This window comes from Eleutherodactylus coqui, chromosome 3, assembly GCF_035609145.1.
Source record: "Eleutherodactylus coqui strain aEleCoq1 chromosome 3, aEleCoq1.hap1, whole genome shotgun sequence".
NCBI lineage: Eukaryota > Metazoa > Chordata > Amphibia > Anura > Eleutherodactylidae > Eleutherodactylus > Eleutherodactylus coqui.
Genome location: NC_089839.1, coordinates 248000287 through 248014638, shown reverse-complemented (window position 1 = coordinate 248014638; position 14352 = coordinate 248000287). Strand labels below are relative to the sequence as shown.

At 44.3% G+C, this 14352-nt stretch overlaps 1 protein-coding gene across 1 annotated transcript in view; it reads left to right on the top strand.

Moving 5' to 3' along the window:
- The window catches only part of MFSD14A (major facilitator superfamily domain containing 14A), a 33594-nt gene extending 19701 nt beyond the window's left edge, over window positions 1-13893 (top strand). The window contains exons 8-13 of the mRNA XM_066597236.1: window positions 2652-2765; window positions 3289-3360; window positions 4097-4209; window positions 5687-5784; window positions 6814-6974; window positions 8472-13893. Coding sequence (XP_066453333.1) covers window positions 2652-2765; window positions 3289-3360; window positions 4097-4209; window positions 5687-5784; window positions 6814-6974; window positions 8472-8678 — 765 coding nt within the window. The 3' untranslated portion in view covers window positions 8679-13893. The remainder of the gene's footprint in view (window positions 1-2651; window positions 2766-3288; window positions 3361-4096; window positions 4210-5686; window positions 5785-6813; window positions 6975-8471) is intronic.
- The last annotated feature ends 459 nt before the right edge of the window (window positions 13894-14352 follow it).

Sequence of the window (14352 nt, the reverse complement as noted above, 5' to 3'; positions counted from 1 at the left end):
CACTGAATGAACCCCCTTCAAAAAGCTTCATGTGGATCATATAGGTAAGGATTTATAGATGCATTGAATTCAGCTCATTTACTTGTCATTTTTGCCTGTTTTTTTTTTTCTTTTTTCAATCTTTGATTCAGAAATTTATTAACCCCTTAACGCTACAGGATGTACAGTTACGTCCTGCAGGTTTGAGGTATGTATGGAGGGGAATTGCAGGTCGATCCTGCTCCATACAATGCAGGTGCCGACTGTTTGTTACAGCCGGCACCCACGCACAACAGCTCCGATCAGCAGCATGGCTGATCAGAGCTGTTAGGCCTTTAAATGCCCCCGCAATAAGATCGTGGGTTGCCGTGTAGCTGCCATGGCAGCCAGAGGCCTTCTGAAAGGCACCAAGGCTGCCATTGCAGATTGCCTATCAAGCCATGTCTGTGGTGTGGCTTGATAGAATGCCTGTCAGATCGCAGTGAAATGTAATGCTATGGCATCACAATCATATGACAGGAGCGATCAAAGCATCGCAAGTTGTTTAAACAATTCTTTCAGGTACTTTTTTTTAAACAAAGTGTTATTAATTAATTGTTATTAATTATTAAAAAAATACCCTTTTGCCATATTGATGATAAAAGAATCTAATAAAACCAATTTGATATCGCTGCAGCCGTAAAAGCTTGGCTCACGAAAGTAACATATTATTTACCCCACATGGTGAACATAGTTAAAAAAAAACAAGTTTTTTGGTCACCCCGTCTCCAAGAAAAAAATGTAATAAAAAGACATTTTAAAAAATTCTGACTGGAGAAATAAGAAAGTCATGGCTGTCAGAAGATGGCGGCAGAAAATAATGTAAATAGTTTTGGAAAAAAATAAAAGTACAGCAAAAAAACCCTTATAAATTTGGTATCGTAGTAATCGTACCGACCCATAGGATAAAGTTGTCATTTCTGTTGCAGTGTGTACACTGTAGAAACAAGACGTACCCAGAGGTCGTGGAATTGTTAAAGTTTGTTTCCATTTTACTCCACTTAAAATTTTTTTAACATTTTTCAGTGCATTATACGGTACATTGTATAGCACCACTGAAAAATACAACTCGGCCCACAAAAAACAACCCTTGGGCAGCGACGTCAATGGATAAATAAGAGTTATGATTTTTCAAAAGGGGGGAGGAAAAAATTACAATTAGAAAAAGGAAGAAAAGAAAAAAAGGGCCGCATCCTTAAGGGGTTAAAGGACTGCAGTTGGGAGGGGGTTATGTAAATTCTGTATGTGATAGTGCGCCTTTACCTAATCTCCTACTGTAGTCACAGGATAGTGGCTCTTCCACCAGTATCTGGCCCAGTGCCATCCTCCTATATCACATCTTATGACTGGGAACTTTGTTCATGCCCGCTCCCACCTGAAGTTGTCCTAGCTGATATGTTAGGTTGGACAGGGAGCAGGAACAGCTACCTGTATGTGTAACTATTGTGGCAGGCCCACACACAAGTTTTACACTTGGCCGTCCTCCCAAAACATGAACCGCTTCACCATCTGCTGTGCCTCACATATGGTCATTGTGATCCGCTCTTGTTTGCTCGCTTTGCTGCTCGTTGGTCGCTAATGTTTGCTTCCTCATCATTTGACATAACATACTAGTAAAACGCGGCTGCAGTCGTGTCTGTTGTGCTTTATGCTTTTTACACATTGCTTTTCTGGCCGAGAGTACAAGCAACCGGTCCTGGGACCGACCCACCCAATTCACTCTGAACTAGAAGCCAAGCTGAAGGAGAATGTCTAGAGCCAAGCCACAAGTATGGCAACAGCCATTCAGCAGAGCCAGATTTGGTCATGTGACACACTTTCATCCAAATTACCTTAACTAACAAAAGCCGTTGATGGGCATGCAGGAGCCCGTAGCGAAATCGGACCCTGTGCCGGCTGCTGACCCCTGTGTACCTGTCTGGATTCTTCATAATCTGTATTGCGGATGTGCCGGCCGGCGCACATGCACAGTACAGATTATGCCACGCCGTCTCTAGGCGATGATGGGATGATTATGGAAGGGCCGTGGATCGAACGGCTTCCATTGACTTCAGTGGAATCTGCGCTGAAATAGAACATGCTGCGTCTTCTCCTCTGCTAGCAGAAAATCGCAATTTGATATCTGCTTGTGGACAGGAAAAAGCTATTTTCAGTAGCATGTTCATGGGCAGTATTTACTGTGATATCCAGAAGCTGACGCCCGCTCTGGATTCCGCATTGCAAATCTGCCCGTGTGCATTCGGCCTAACACGTTAAATGTCAAGTTAAACATTGCTACGTCTGTATTTACATCAGTGGTCTCATGCCTGCAGCAGAGCATGAAGGGTTGTAACTCTGCAACTGCTGGAGAGCCGAAGGCCGCTGCTGGAAAGAGGCAGAGGAACAGAGTGCATTTCTTCTGACAACGTGATTGACAAATCTGGGCTCCGGTTTACTAGTGTATGTGTGTGCTGCTGGTTCAGCTTTGGTACGACATTGTGCCAGGTTCCCTTCTGGATTACTACACACCTTATATTATTACTCCCCTCTTCTTTCCCTTCTGTCACTGTGTCTGCTCCTATATTGGTGGCTGAGTCTGTAGTAGATCGCTTTGTCTGAATAGTTTTATGAGTTTCACAACTTTTCTCCCTCAGTCTCTGAAGAAAGTTGGCCAGGACTCCATTGTTTTGCTCATCTGCATCACCGTATTCCTCTCCTACCTCCCGGAGGCCGGACAATATTCCAGCTTCTTCCTGTACCTCAGACAGGTGAGAACATCGTGTTGGATAATAAATGATGTAGAGTTAAGGCCCATTTAGACACGATTATTGCTCAAAATTTGCTAAAATGACGTCTTTTAAGCGATCATCGTTGTCTAACTGCACTGACATCGTGCAGTTTTCGTTAACCTGTCGCTCATCGTTGTCTTGCAGCAGGATACAGGTGATACTATTGTTTCAGCTGTATCCCGCTCCCTGAAGACAGGCGGGATATGAAGAACAGAGCAGTCCAGCTATGTTCTCCATACCCCGCTCAGAGTGCACAGCTGTATACCGAGCAGAAAACAGCTGGATGCAGAAGACAAGCAGCCCCGCTTGTCTTCTGCATGCCCCTCTCTGAGCGCAAAAGTGATTGCTCAACGTTTGTGCGATCACCTTGTGCTGTAAAGGCACACAACTAATACAGCTCAAAAGATATCTTTTGAGCGATAATCGTTGTGTCTAAATGTCCTTTAATGGCTTCCGATGATTTATGTAGATTTACTGATGATTGTTTTCTGTTTACTTTCAGATCATGAAATTTTCACCAGAAAGTGTGGCGGCCTTCATTGCAGTTTTGGGAATTTTATCCATCGTTGCCCAGGTGAGGACATACAGGGAACACCTGACTACAAGTTGTGTTTACTCATGAGAAGATCCTGGCACTTGCCTCTAGTTAGGCTCAAGGGTGACGACGCACTTGTAATCAGGCGCCATCAAAGCAAGAAGTGTTAGCATTCTACTTGTGTAGACAGTATGTGTGCTCAGCCATAGCTGCCATGCCCAGTGCTGAGAGAACAGATCAGCGGTACTGATAAAAATGATTTATTAAAATGGAAGGATGACCCATAAATTAACAACGCTGGAAGATTTATTCTTAGAACTGTGTTGTGCCATTCCTCTGCTATTCCTCCTGGAAGCGAGTGAATTGACAACTCTGTGAATTTCATTATACTTGTCAAAAAGGACGCGATCCGACACGGTCAGCAGTGATTGGACTGATTTCACATGTGTACAGATACATGGACAGAAACTGGTAACACGGTTGTTAATGTGTTCATACATTTCCAGGAACGGTAAGAGGACACTATTTCATTCAGCGTTCCAAGATTTGTTTTGTGGGACATCCAGACCTGTCCGGGAACGATATATGGCTTTATGACATAGTAATACTTTGCAGCTGTCTTGAAAGCTGGCTCATGGTGATGATTTGTACTAGTGTATGGGCTGCTATGATTTCTGTTATGCCCCCTATCTCTTGTATATGTATACGCATTGCCACATACATGCTACAGAGCTGCATTCTCCAATATGTTCTTTTCTTGTTTTCCTCTGTACAGACAATTGTGTTAAGTTTACTCATGAGGTCGATTGGCAACAAGAACACGATCCTGCTGGGCCTCGGTTTCCAGATCCTGCAGTTGGCCTGGTACGGCTTTGGGTCTGAGCCTTGGTAAGGACGACGTGTCATTACTAGGATGGAACAAGTGCTGCTGGTTTTTGACTGATGCACAGAAAGCCTTTCAGCGCTCTGCACTATTCTGGACTCAAAATCTGTTAATACAAATAAAGTACATCCTGAAACTAGAGAAGGCGGTGATTGAGCCGGGGTGCTGAGTACACAAACAGGTTCCCTCTGCAGTTCTGCCTGAGGCTCTTCTTAGGCGCATTGATGGAGAAAACCAAGGTGTGCTCAACGTCGGCTCGCATACTCCTGCTGTCTCTGTCGGCTAGTTCGTTCCTTACAGAATACACTTTTTCTCCTACATGGGTGATATTTGGCGGTTCTGATCTAATGCTCTGGTCCACATACCGTAGCATATCAAAGCTCTTGACTAGTTTTGAATACGTATTATCATAATACAGATTTCCCAAACATTCGGCGAGGTTACTGCGGCTGTAGTCCCTGCCAAAATGTCTCCGCAGGAAGAACTGCAGAGTTGGCACTCGTTTTCACTGCATGTAACATGACGTTTTACTGTAAAGCTGCTCTTGCATCTTCAGTAGCTCTTGGCCGAATCTTCAGTTGGCCAACAGGCATTTTCCTAATTTTTACATGTGTTTTGCATTGGGACACTGGAGAATGCCATAGCCGGGCAGCTGTAAGGGCAGCTTATCTCCAAGGCGGACAGAAGGACCAGTCTTTGACATCCAACTTGCCCAATGCTTCATGTCCCTTGCATCATCTGTCTGGAGAAAAATCATTTTTGCAGTAGGGTTTAATTATAAACTTTGCACCACTTCTACAGCTTCTATTTGTCACTGTATACAGACACTGCAGTCTAAAGGTCCTTCTGGAGGATCCAGCGAGTGATGTCACTGCTAACTTGTTTGGAATCGTTCAGCCTGTTTAGACAGGTGGATACATCGTTGGCTTGTGCAAATGTGACTAGTTCAGTCCATGTATAAGCAAATACATTTTTGCACATGTGTGAAGCTGTCCGTAGACTGCAGTGTCTGTATACAGCGACATGTAGAAGCTGCAAAAGTGGGGCAAAATTTTTTTTATTTAACCTTCCTGCAAAAATTGATTTACCCTAAAATGCATGTAGGCGGAAAAATAATTGCCCCTCTGAAAAGTGTCCTTTAGGCCCATTAAAAGCAGTTAATGCTGGCATCTCTAGAGTGGGCAGTCTTGCTTGTTGTGACTTTCAGTTCTAGATAACACAGGGAGGTCCATTTTGGGGGATTTCTCCTGTAAAACAGCTCCGCCTACCTGCTGATGACACTATTGGGTATATACAACAGATACACTAATGGCTGAGATCAGAGAAACATCAAACTTATTCAACCGGTTTAATTCTGATTGCCTTGTATACAAAGGGAGAGGAGGCTCCTTTTTTTTCGACAGTCAATCCAAAGACGTGAGTTGTCATACTTGAGATTATTTCTGACTCTTGTAACTGGTTTCCATGTCTTCTTTCTTGCAGGATGATGTGGGCTGCCGGAGCCGTTGCTGCCATGTCCAGCATTACATTTCCTGCAGTAAGTGCGTTGGTGTCTCGGACTGCAGATGCTGATCAGCAAGGTGAGTGAACTGGGGCAGACTGGCTGCACTATACAGGTATACCCGTGACCTCTATTAGTGGGTGTTACTGTTGGCATAGCACGGTGTTTAATCATCGGCTGACTGTAACTTCTGTACATATTTGTCACTGAGTGAATCGTGAGCTCCCTGATAAATGTACAGGACTTTGGGATTTTAGGACGGACGTATTGTACAGTACAACATAATATCCAGAGTATCCCATCTTCAGCTGCAGGGTACCACTGCTCCCATGCTTCCCTACGGTTACACTTCTTGATGACGTTCTGGACAAAAGGGCAGTTCTGAATTAAAGGGCTTCTGACACAATAGGAGCTGGCATCCAGGAGGCTCATTAATGTCAGGAGCAAACCGTCCCCTGTGGGGGTGTGAAGGGTGTACACAGTTTTGCTTCACTAAAATGAATGGGGATTGCAAACCCTAAAGATGGCGTACACCTTAGGTGGCTATCATTTAAACTCTCCTTCAGATGACAGTTTTTACTCTCAACATCACCCATTATTTGAGTATGCCCATTATCCCGATGAGGAAAGGGGAATAAGCTGCTGACATATGGCAGCGGGTTATCTCTCTTGAAAACAAAAGGATCGAGTATCCAGCATGTCCCAATATTTTGCGTTGGCATCCCCATGCACATTAAATGATGGACCGGTCTGCGGCTGACATCTAATATGTATGGAGTGAGTCCAAGACCCATTTGTTCATGGCAGTGGTGGGGGTCTCTGCACTGGGCAGACCAACAGTATCCTCTGTAAGGCCTCCCTTACACAGGGGTTGCGATTTAAATTGCAGCGCTTTGTCGCAATTTTACTTTCGGCCGCTTTTGTCCCTCCTCAGATGAATGCTCAATGATGAGAAAGCCTTTTAAATGGAAACACTTCATGGAGGTGTATTTCCATTTCAGGGATAGAAGCCAGTTCATCAGGATTAAGCAGAGAATAGCGCAGCGGAATAATTGGCGCTATACAAATAAAGATGATTAGAATATGTTTTGTTGCCTTCCTCCTGCAGGCGTCGTCCAGGGAATGATCACAGGAATCCGGGGATTATGTAATGGACTTGGACCTGCCCTCTATGGTTTCATATTTTACATTTTTCACGTGGAACTAGATGAAAACCCTATAGGAGAGTCGGAGCCGAGGGACAAGGTGACCACCTCGCATTCACAACAGGTACTAATATGTGTACTTCCAGATAAATTCCTGCCACCCGTGGCCAAACATGAGGATCCAGTTCTCTCCTTTCCACACGTCCAGCGCTTCCGTTCTCTGTGCTAGGTTCGTGTTGATGGGACGTCACTGCCTGCTACAGCCAAGCACAGAGCAATAACTCTGATAACCCCTTTAGGACAGATCTGCTCATTACATTTTCAGCAGCAACGAAAGATATTCGTGCGAGTGTTAGAATCGGTGGGCCCGGTGCTCTTTTGAAGTCTCTCTCTACTTTGGCTATTCAAGAAGGTCCTGAACCCTCATTATAACTGTCTAATGGTGTGCACTTGCCAAACATCTGCGACTGTTGCATTTATCTGAGTGGGGTTTATATTCATGCATCTACTACAGAAATGACCCCCTTTTACATGTATGGAGCAGATTCTAAGCTGCAGAAAGTGTTGTAACCAATTGGCATGTAATTTAACCCTTTCCAATCCACTGTTTGACGTCTAAAGACATTCTAATTGAAGGCTGTACAGCTCCGATGTCGGAAGACGTCCGACAGGGTGGTATTACTGGCCGCTCTGTGGTCGGGGGGCCTCTCCAGCATGTCACATACCACAGTACTGGCTCTAGCCAGCAGATGGCGCCATTGTATAATGGCAGAAAGAGAAAGCCCCCTAGGAAACCCTGAATCCAAAATTGGATTGCAAAGTGTTAAGTGTCACTAATAACGTTTTAAGTTTTTAAGGGGTAAGTAATGTTTGACGCATTTTGTTTTTGCTGAAAACAATATTTTGCATAGAAGTAACGGTACTTGGGGATTTTAATGTTCTAGTTCTTTGTAGTTATAAGACCCTCCCTGGGGGGCCATATTGGAGACCTTTGCATCGCTTTAAGGCAGCTGAAATGAATAGGAATCATGATAGTGAAATGTCATAGATCATAGTCTCCAGGAAGTGATGGACCTGATAAGTTTTTAAAGGGACTATATCACCAAAAAAAATTTTAAAATCAGATTAGTACATTGCAATCTGTTTCTTTATTTTCTGAGTGTAGAATGTTTTGTTCTGCGGTCTGTACATGACGACAGGGGCGGTCATCTTGCATGAGCTGCATTTACAAGATATGCTTTAGAGCCGCTTCATGGGCCAGTCACACAATGGACAGGAGGGGACCCTATTGACTTGTATGGGGGACTGTTCTAGACGTGCTCTGCGTTCCGTGCAGAGGTCATTTTGCAAGTAGTCCCAGCTTATACCCATTGTAAATGGTGGATCCTGTGTTCTCTACACAGAGGTCTTACCAACTCGGCTTATTAGGCTCTGTGGTCCGAGTGAAAAATACAGGATTTTAAGATTTTTTTTTTTTTAATGCAGATTGTGACCAAAAGTTCTTAAAACAATGTTGAACACAAAAATGTGATGTATATAATCTGTCATTTTATCATGACACATCCCCTTTAAACTATTGTACTACATTTCTCACCGTCCTCACTTTTGTCTTTCCTTGTAGAATTCGATCATCCCCGGCCCTCCGTTCCTGTTTGGCGCCTGCTCTGTGCTGCTCGCTCTACTCGTAGCTCTGTTTATTCCAGAACACACCAATCTGAACATTCGCAGCAGCAACTGGAAAAAGCATGGAACAGGGCACAGCCACCCCCATAGTCCTCCAGCACCCGGCGAGGGCAAAGAACCTCTGTTGCAGGACACAAATGTATGACAAATGCCTAAAAGACAACTTGTACTGGCTTCTGCTGCTCATGTAGTTGCATTCCTCTCAGCTACGAGCTGAGGCACCTGCAGGACCAACTTCTGTTTGTATGAAAGGAAAGGTCAACTCACAGGACCAACCTCTGGGCCAACATGACTCCTGCGTCCTCCATTCAAGCAGGGTAGAAACTCCAGCCTTTTACGCTGACGACCACATTGCAGGAGAGCGCGGATGTAAATCTATTCCATCTCCTGAGGGCCAGATTGTTGCAACGAAGAAAAAAAAAAAAGAAGTCTGTATGTACAGATCTAAATGGTGCGGGTCGACTTAGAATCGCAGCAGGTGAACCTGCAGGCATGGCACAAGACGTGCTCCTTAAGAGGCGCTCCAGCCAATATTGTCTTACTGGAGAACCACGTCTACATAAGGGCTAATCGCTGTGTGGCTGCCTGCTGACCATAATACAAGATCGCCAAAAGGGCAGACAGCCGGGTCACATCGCTAGCTCTTCTATGGACGTGGTTCTTCAGTCATGCGGTGTAACTTTTTGTGTTCTCTCCAGCAATTCTTCTTTTTATTCTTCTTTTTTTTTATGATAGCCAAAGTACACGCATCTTATCCGCTTCCTCCATTACCTTAGCTTATGTGCTATTTTGATACTATTGCAAGCATTTATTTCCTCCCCCAGCCTATTGTTAAGGTAGGTAATTTAGAGCAAATTTCACATGTTTACAAAGTGATACCACTTTAAAGGTTACGGTGAAGCTGGTTTTACCAGTCTGGGAGCTCTGCTTGTCCTGGCACAATTTGGGAATCTAATTAAATACTGTTAAACAACTAGTTTAGTTGTATAAACCACTAAAGCCTTAACCAAAGCCCAAGTGAACTTGTTAGCCATATGTTGTAAAAGCAGAGGAATCCTGCTGTATGGCGTGAGCGTGGGCGGACAGCAGCGGATGGCAAGCAGTGCTTTCTAGGCAACGCAAAGGGGTAAAACCAGGGAACTTCTAAGTATTCTATGATGGGTTGTTCTAGGTGAACACTTGAGAAGGCGGTTGGACTCCAATTATGTACTCATTGCTTCATCTTGTCCCATAGATAAGAATACACAAGGCTCAAGAGGATTATGGGTCCTGCCAATAGAAGGCATTATTGGGTGAACTGGTGTTTTCTCAAGTGTTCATCTCATATCACAATATCGGCCTTCAACAATGCAGCTCCTATGACCGTGAATTGGCTTAGCTATAATCTAAAATTCTGGCAGGACACGGCCTATTATTGGTTTGTGTGCTCACGGGCGGGCTACACTGCTTGATCACTTCTCGTTTTTGGTGCTTAGTCACTGTGTATTGTGATTCATTAAAGGGATATCCCCAACGCATGCATTATGGGATTTCCTCAGGAAATGCCATAATTGTCTGATAAAGGTGGGGGCCACGTCTGGGATCTGCACTTATGTGGAGGCTCAGGGTCCCGCAATCTGCATGGTGAGACGGCCACCGCGTTCAGGCGCTAAATTAATTAATGTCTGTGCATAACTATTTCCATTCACTTCTGTGAAATAGTTGAGTACAGACCCCCCCCCCCCCCCCCCCCCGTTCTCTCTGTAAGGTCTTGTTCACACAAGCGTGGTTTTAGCGCATTATAGGCGAATGAAAAGATCGTGTCTACTAGAACCAATGGTTTCCTACAGAAGCGTTCAGATGAAGGAGTTTTGGATGCGCAAAATCCCCACCCCCAATCAAAGATAGGACATGTGACTGCAAAGCTTGCATCTAACACACGGTACAAGAAAGCAGGACCTGACCTATCTGGTGCGAGCTGCGCAGGATTTCCATAGACTCCTATGGGAGCTGGATAACACGCAGCTCCTGATCGTGCAAACGGGCAATTTTACAGCTAATTAAGCTTGAGACTTAATATCTGGAAATCACATGCTGATGTAATTTTTTGTGCAGTGTAGCCGCGATCATTTGACGCCCCTATAATGCGCTAAAACAACGCTCGTCTGAATGAGGCCTCAGTGTGGGACCTGCAGCTGGCAGATATTTATGGCATATACGGGGGATAAGTGTCTAAGTTGGGAAAATCCTTTTAAATTATTGTTCCAAATGTTCATTAATGTGCAAAATCTTCATCACCTCCCGTGATGTCTGGGTGTCTTCATGTCAAAGCATTTAATCCCTGTTTAAAACAGTTTGCTCCAGGTAAAGGTGCTTCCGCCCCCCTGCTGTTCAGTCTATGTCTGTAGAGAACATGATCTATGTAGGTGCGCTGTGAGAGCGGTGGAGAACGATTGGAGAAGGAGATAAGGCAGAATGTATGGAGGCTGATGCTAAATAAGGCTATATGACAAATTTAAAGGGCCATTTTGGTGAATGTTTTTATGTATACTGGGGCACTGGTTCCATGATGTACAAGTCAGCTAGGGTTACCGCTTAGTTATTCCTTTCTGTATGAAACGCCTGTCTTTTGCTTCATGTGATCTCAGTTTTTCAGTGAGCTTAATTCCTGTGTGAACTTGTAATAGGCGCTCCACTCTGTTACTGATGATAATCAGAGGCTCCTGTCACACAGCTATCAGAGATTACAGCGCATCCTCCTGACTATACTTATGGGCTATAGCTTATTCAGGTGACTACAGATGGTAATGGTCCACCTGCAGGCAGAGATGGTACAGGCTGTAGCTGTGCCTATGCTGATTCATCATGAAATTGATAGCACAGAACAGTGGAAGTGAAAGCAGAGACAGCTCTGAGAACAAAGATGGTGTCTAACTAAGCAGGAGGCTATACTTCATAGAAGTGTGACAGCCAATGAGGTGACGGGGGAGAATGTTTTCACTGGAGTGGCCCTTTAAAACATAAGCCACGGATTTATTACACCTAAGGATGAATTAGGGTTAGTATGACGTTATAACTGCATTATTTATCTTTTATTGTGCCAACTAGGGAGCTACTGCAAAAAGATAATGGGGCTCTGCATTTTTTTTGACACCCTCACCTTGGAGTAGCATACATGGAGGAGGAATATTTACTGTGTCCTGGATTTGTAAATGGTTTCCAGGTCGATTGTTGAAGGCTCCTGTGTTCATTTCAAATAACTAGAAAAGCAGCTCGTTCTCCAAAATTTGCTAGCATTACCTTCTATCTGAATCTTCCTGGATCCTCCTCGTCAGGCGCATCGTGTGATCGCATTCTGATGGCTGGGAATTACTGGGCTTGGTGTTCTTGCAAGTTCCTATGTCAGGCAGCAGCATTCCTGTTTGATGGAATTACATGGACTGTACCACACAAGTGCTTTAGGCGGAGGGCAAATGCTTGTCCGTTACTGATTAAATGTCCCTGTTCTAATGAAGGTGACAGTATGCTTATAGAAGGCAGTTAGCAGAGGAGTTGGATCTGCACACAGGAACTTAAAAGTCACCAATTTCTATTTCTCCTTTGGTAGGTCTAGGTCTGTCTAGCATACTTACAGAAGGTCATAGTGGCAACAGCTGCTACTAACTCTAGCGTGGCATTTGATGCATCATAGGCTTTCTAGCACAGCCTAGAGGAAGGAAAGGCAGGACACATCTCAGCATCAGGTTGGTGCCTGTTCAGTATCAGACAGGAGGCTGTGCTGCATGGAAGGGAATGCAATATCCAGCGAGCATTGTCAGTGTGATAGCAAATTGGGTGAGGAGGGCTAGGATGGAAAAAATGTGTTCTTGCCGGAGTGGCCTTTTAAATTTGGAGTTTATTTGTATACCAAATTGACAAGTGAGGGGGTATTTATCGAGGAATTGGTGTAGAAAGACACATTGTGCATTCCAGATTTGTGCTATAATTTGTGACTTTTCTCTCAACTAGTTAGTTAAGAAAGCGGGCCATGTTAACGGGCAGTGTAGGCAACAACTATCCAACAGACTCGGCTGCAGTTAAATGTGTGCAGGAGGGCAAGCGACGAATGTATAGTTCAATGGAGGCTGCGGTGGATACCCAACGGTTGCATCTGTCACAGGGAGGCTAGCATTTTATCCTGTTCAAGTATCCATTAAATGGGCTGTGTTGGATGCCACTGTTAGCATCTGTCTGTCCCCCATAGGCCACAGTGGTAACTAGCTGTTAAATGGATGCCTGGGCCTGATGCAATAGTGACATCTGTCATTCGATGTCTATGATGGTATCCATGTAAGGCCAGAGGCACATGAGTAGTTATTGGAGTCCATTGAACCATTCACACTTTATAATAAACCCACATCAAACTGCATCATATTTTACCATGTATTGTGCGAGAGCCCTTTACCATGTGGGCACGTAATAAACGCTGTACATATACACAATTACATTGCGTATGTGTGCAGCGTTAAGCAGCAGAGTAGCAAAGAAAACAAAAAACCCCTGCGCATGCCAGCTTGTGTGAGATGTGCCGTCAGGCACGGTTTTACAACACACACATGTGAACCCGGCCTAATGGGTTTTTCCCCCCCATTCCCAGGATGGGCTCTTGCGGTGGTCCATCCCAAAAAAAAAAGTAATGGTGGCCTATGGAGCCATTTAACATAGTACAGTCATGATTTCTTATGTATAATGAGAGAAAATGGCAAAATTGAAGCTCATAGTAAAGGTAGATTTCATTTTCTGGCATAGGGCAGTCCAAGAGGAGCAGAAGAGCGAGCACCTTTACCTTTGGTGGTTTACTCCAGTGAAATTCCGTTTAAGACTGCAGACGGAAGCGCCAAGCTTTAATCTTGCCGTGTTTTGATTCTCTCATCTAGTAATGTAGTAAATTACTAAGCAAACAACCCGACTCCCCTAAACGTTCAGCACTTACCCCGCCTCCGTCACACGCGGCACCACTAGATGTTGGATGTTCTGATCTCCAAAACTTGAATCGACAGCTGTGAGCGTGCAGCCGGCACAGACTGTGCGCTTGTTTGTGGCCTTTTGTTTTGCCTCCAGAATAGCAGCCGCCGGCCGTCCGTCACCCGCTGGGTAAAGACTAGACCTTTTAGGAGCTCCAAAATAAAAACGAACAGCTTTATAAAAACGGATGTGAATTTTTTTGAACTGATCTGTGTATATTTTTGCTTGGTTATTTAAGGTGTTTTCTTTGTACAGTACAAAGTGTTGTATAATTTAATAGAATCACTTTGTTTTGCTTGGTACTCTGAACATTTTCTCATTGCCTAAGATCTGAATGATGTACATTTATGAATAAACCTAAATATTTTTATATTGAACCTCGAATTACACCTCATTGTACCTGGAAAGCTGTCACCTGCTGGAAGAGGCTTCTGATTGGCAGACAGTGCTGTGTATTAGATCTACAGCTTTAGTAATTGCTGCATATTATGACATGTTCTTGCTTGCCAGAAACGTCGGCTACAATCCTTTCTATGCCTCACTTTTACAAGCATAATGAGCCCTTTTACAAGTTGGGGCCGGCGGGAACAGAAGGGCTGACCTATCTGATGACTTCTCACGTGCAGAATTTCTTAGAACCACTGTTCTGCGGCGCTCCTTGTTTAGACCATGGTCTCCAGGAATGGTGGCGGTGTCAGTATATCAGCCTTCTTACACACTTGTGTCAGGTTACCTATTAAGGATAGGACCCGGTAGAGACCCTTGTGCTCCCCCCTCGTTTTCCATGGCACCATAGTCATCCAACACTTTCATAGCGGTTAAAGAACTCAACGAGC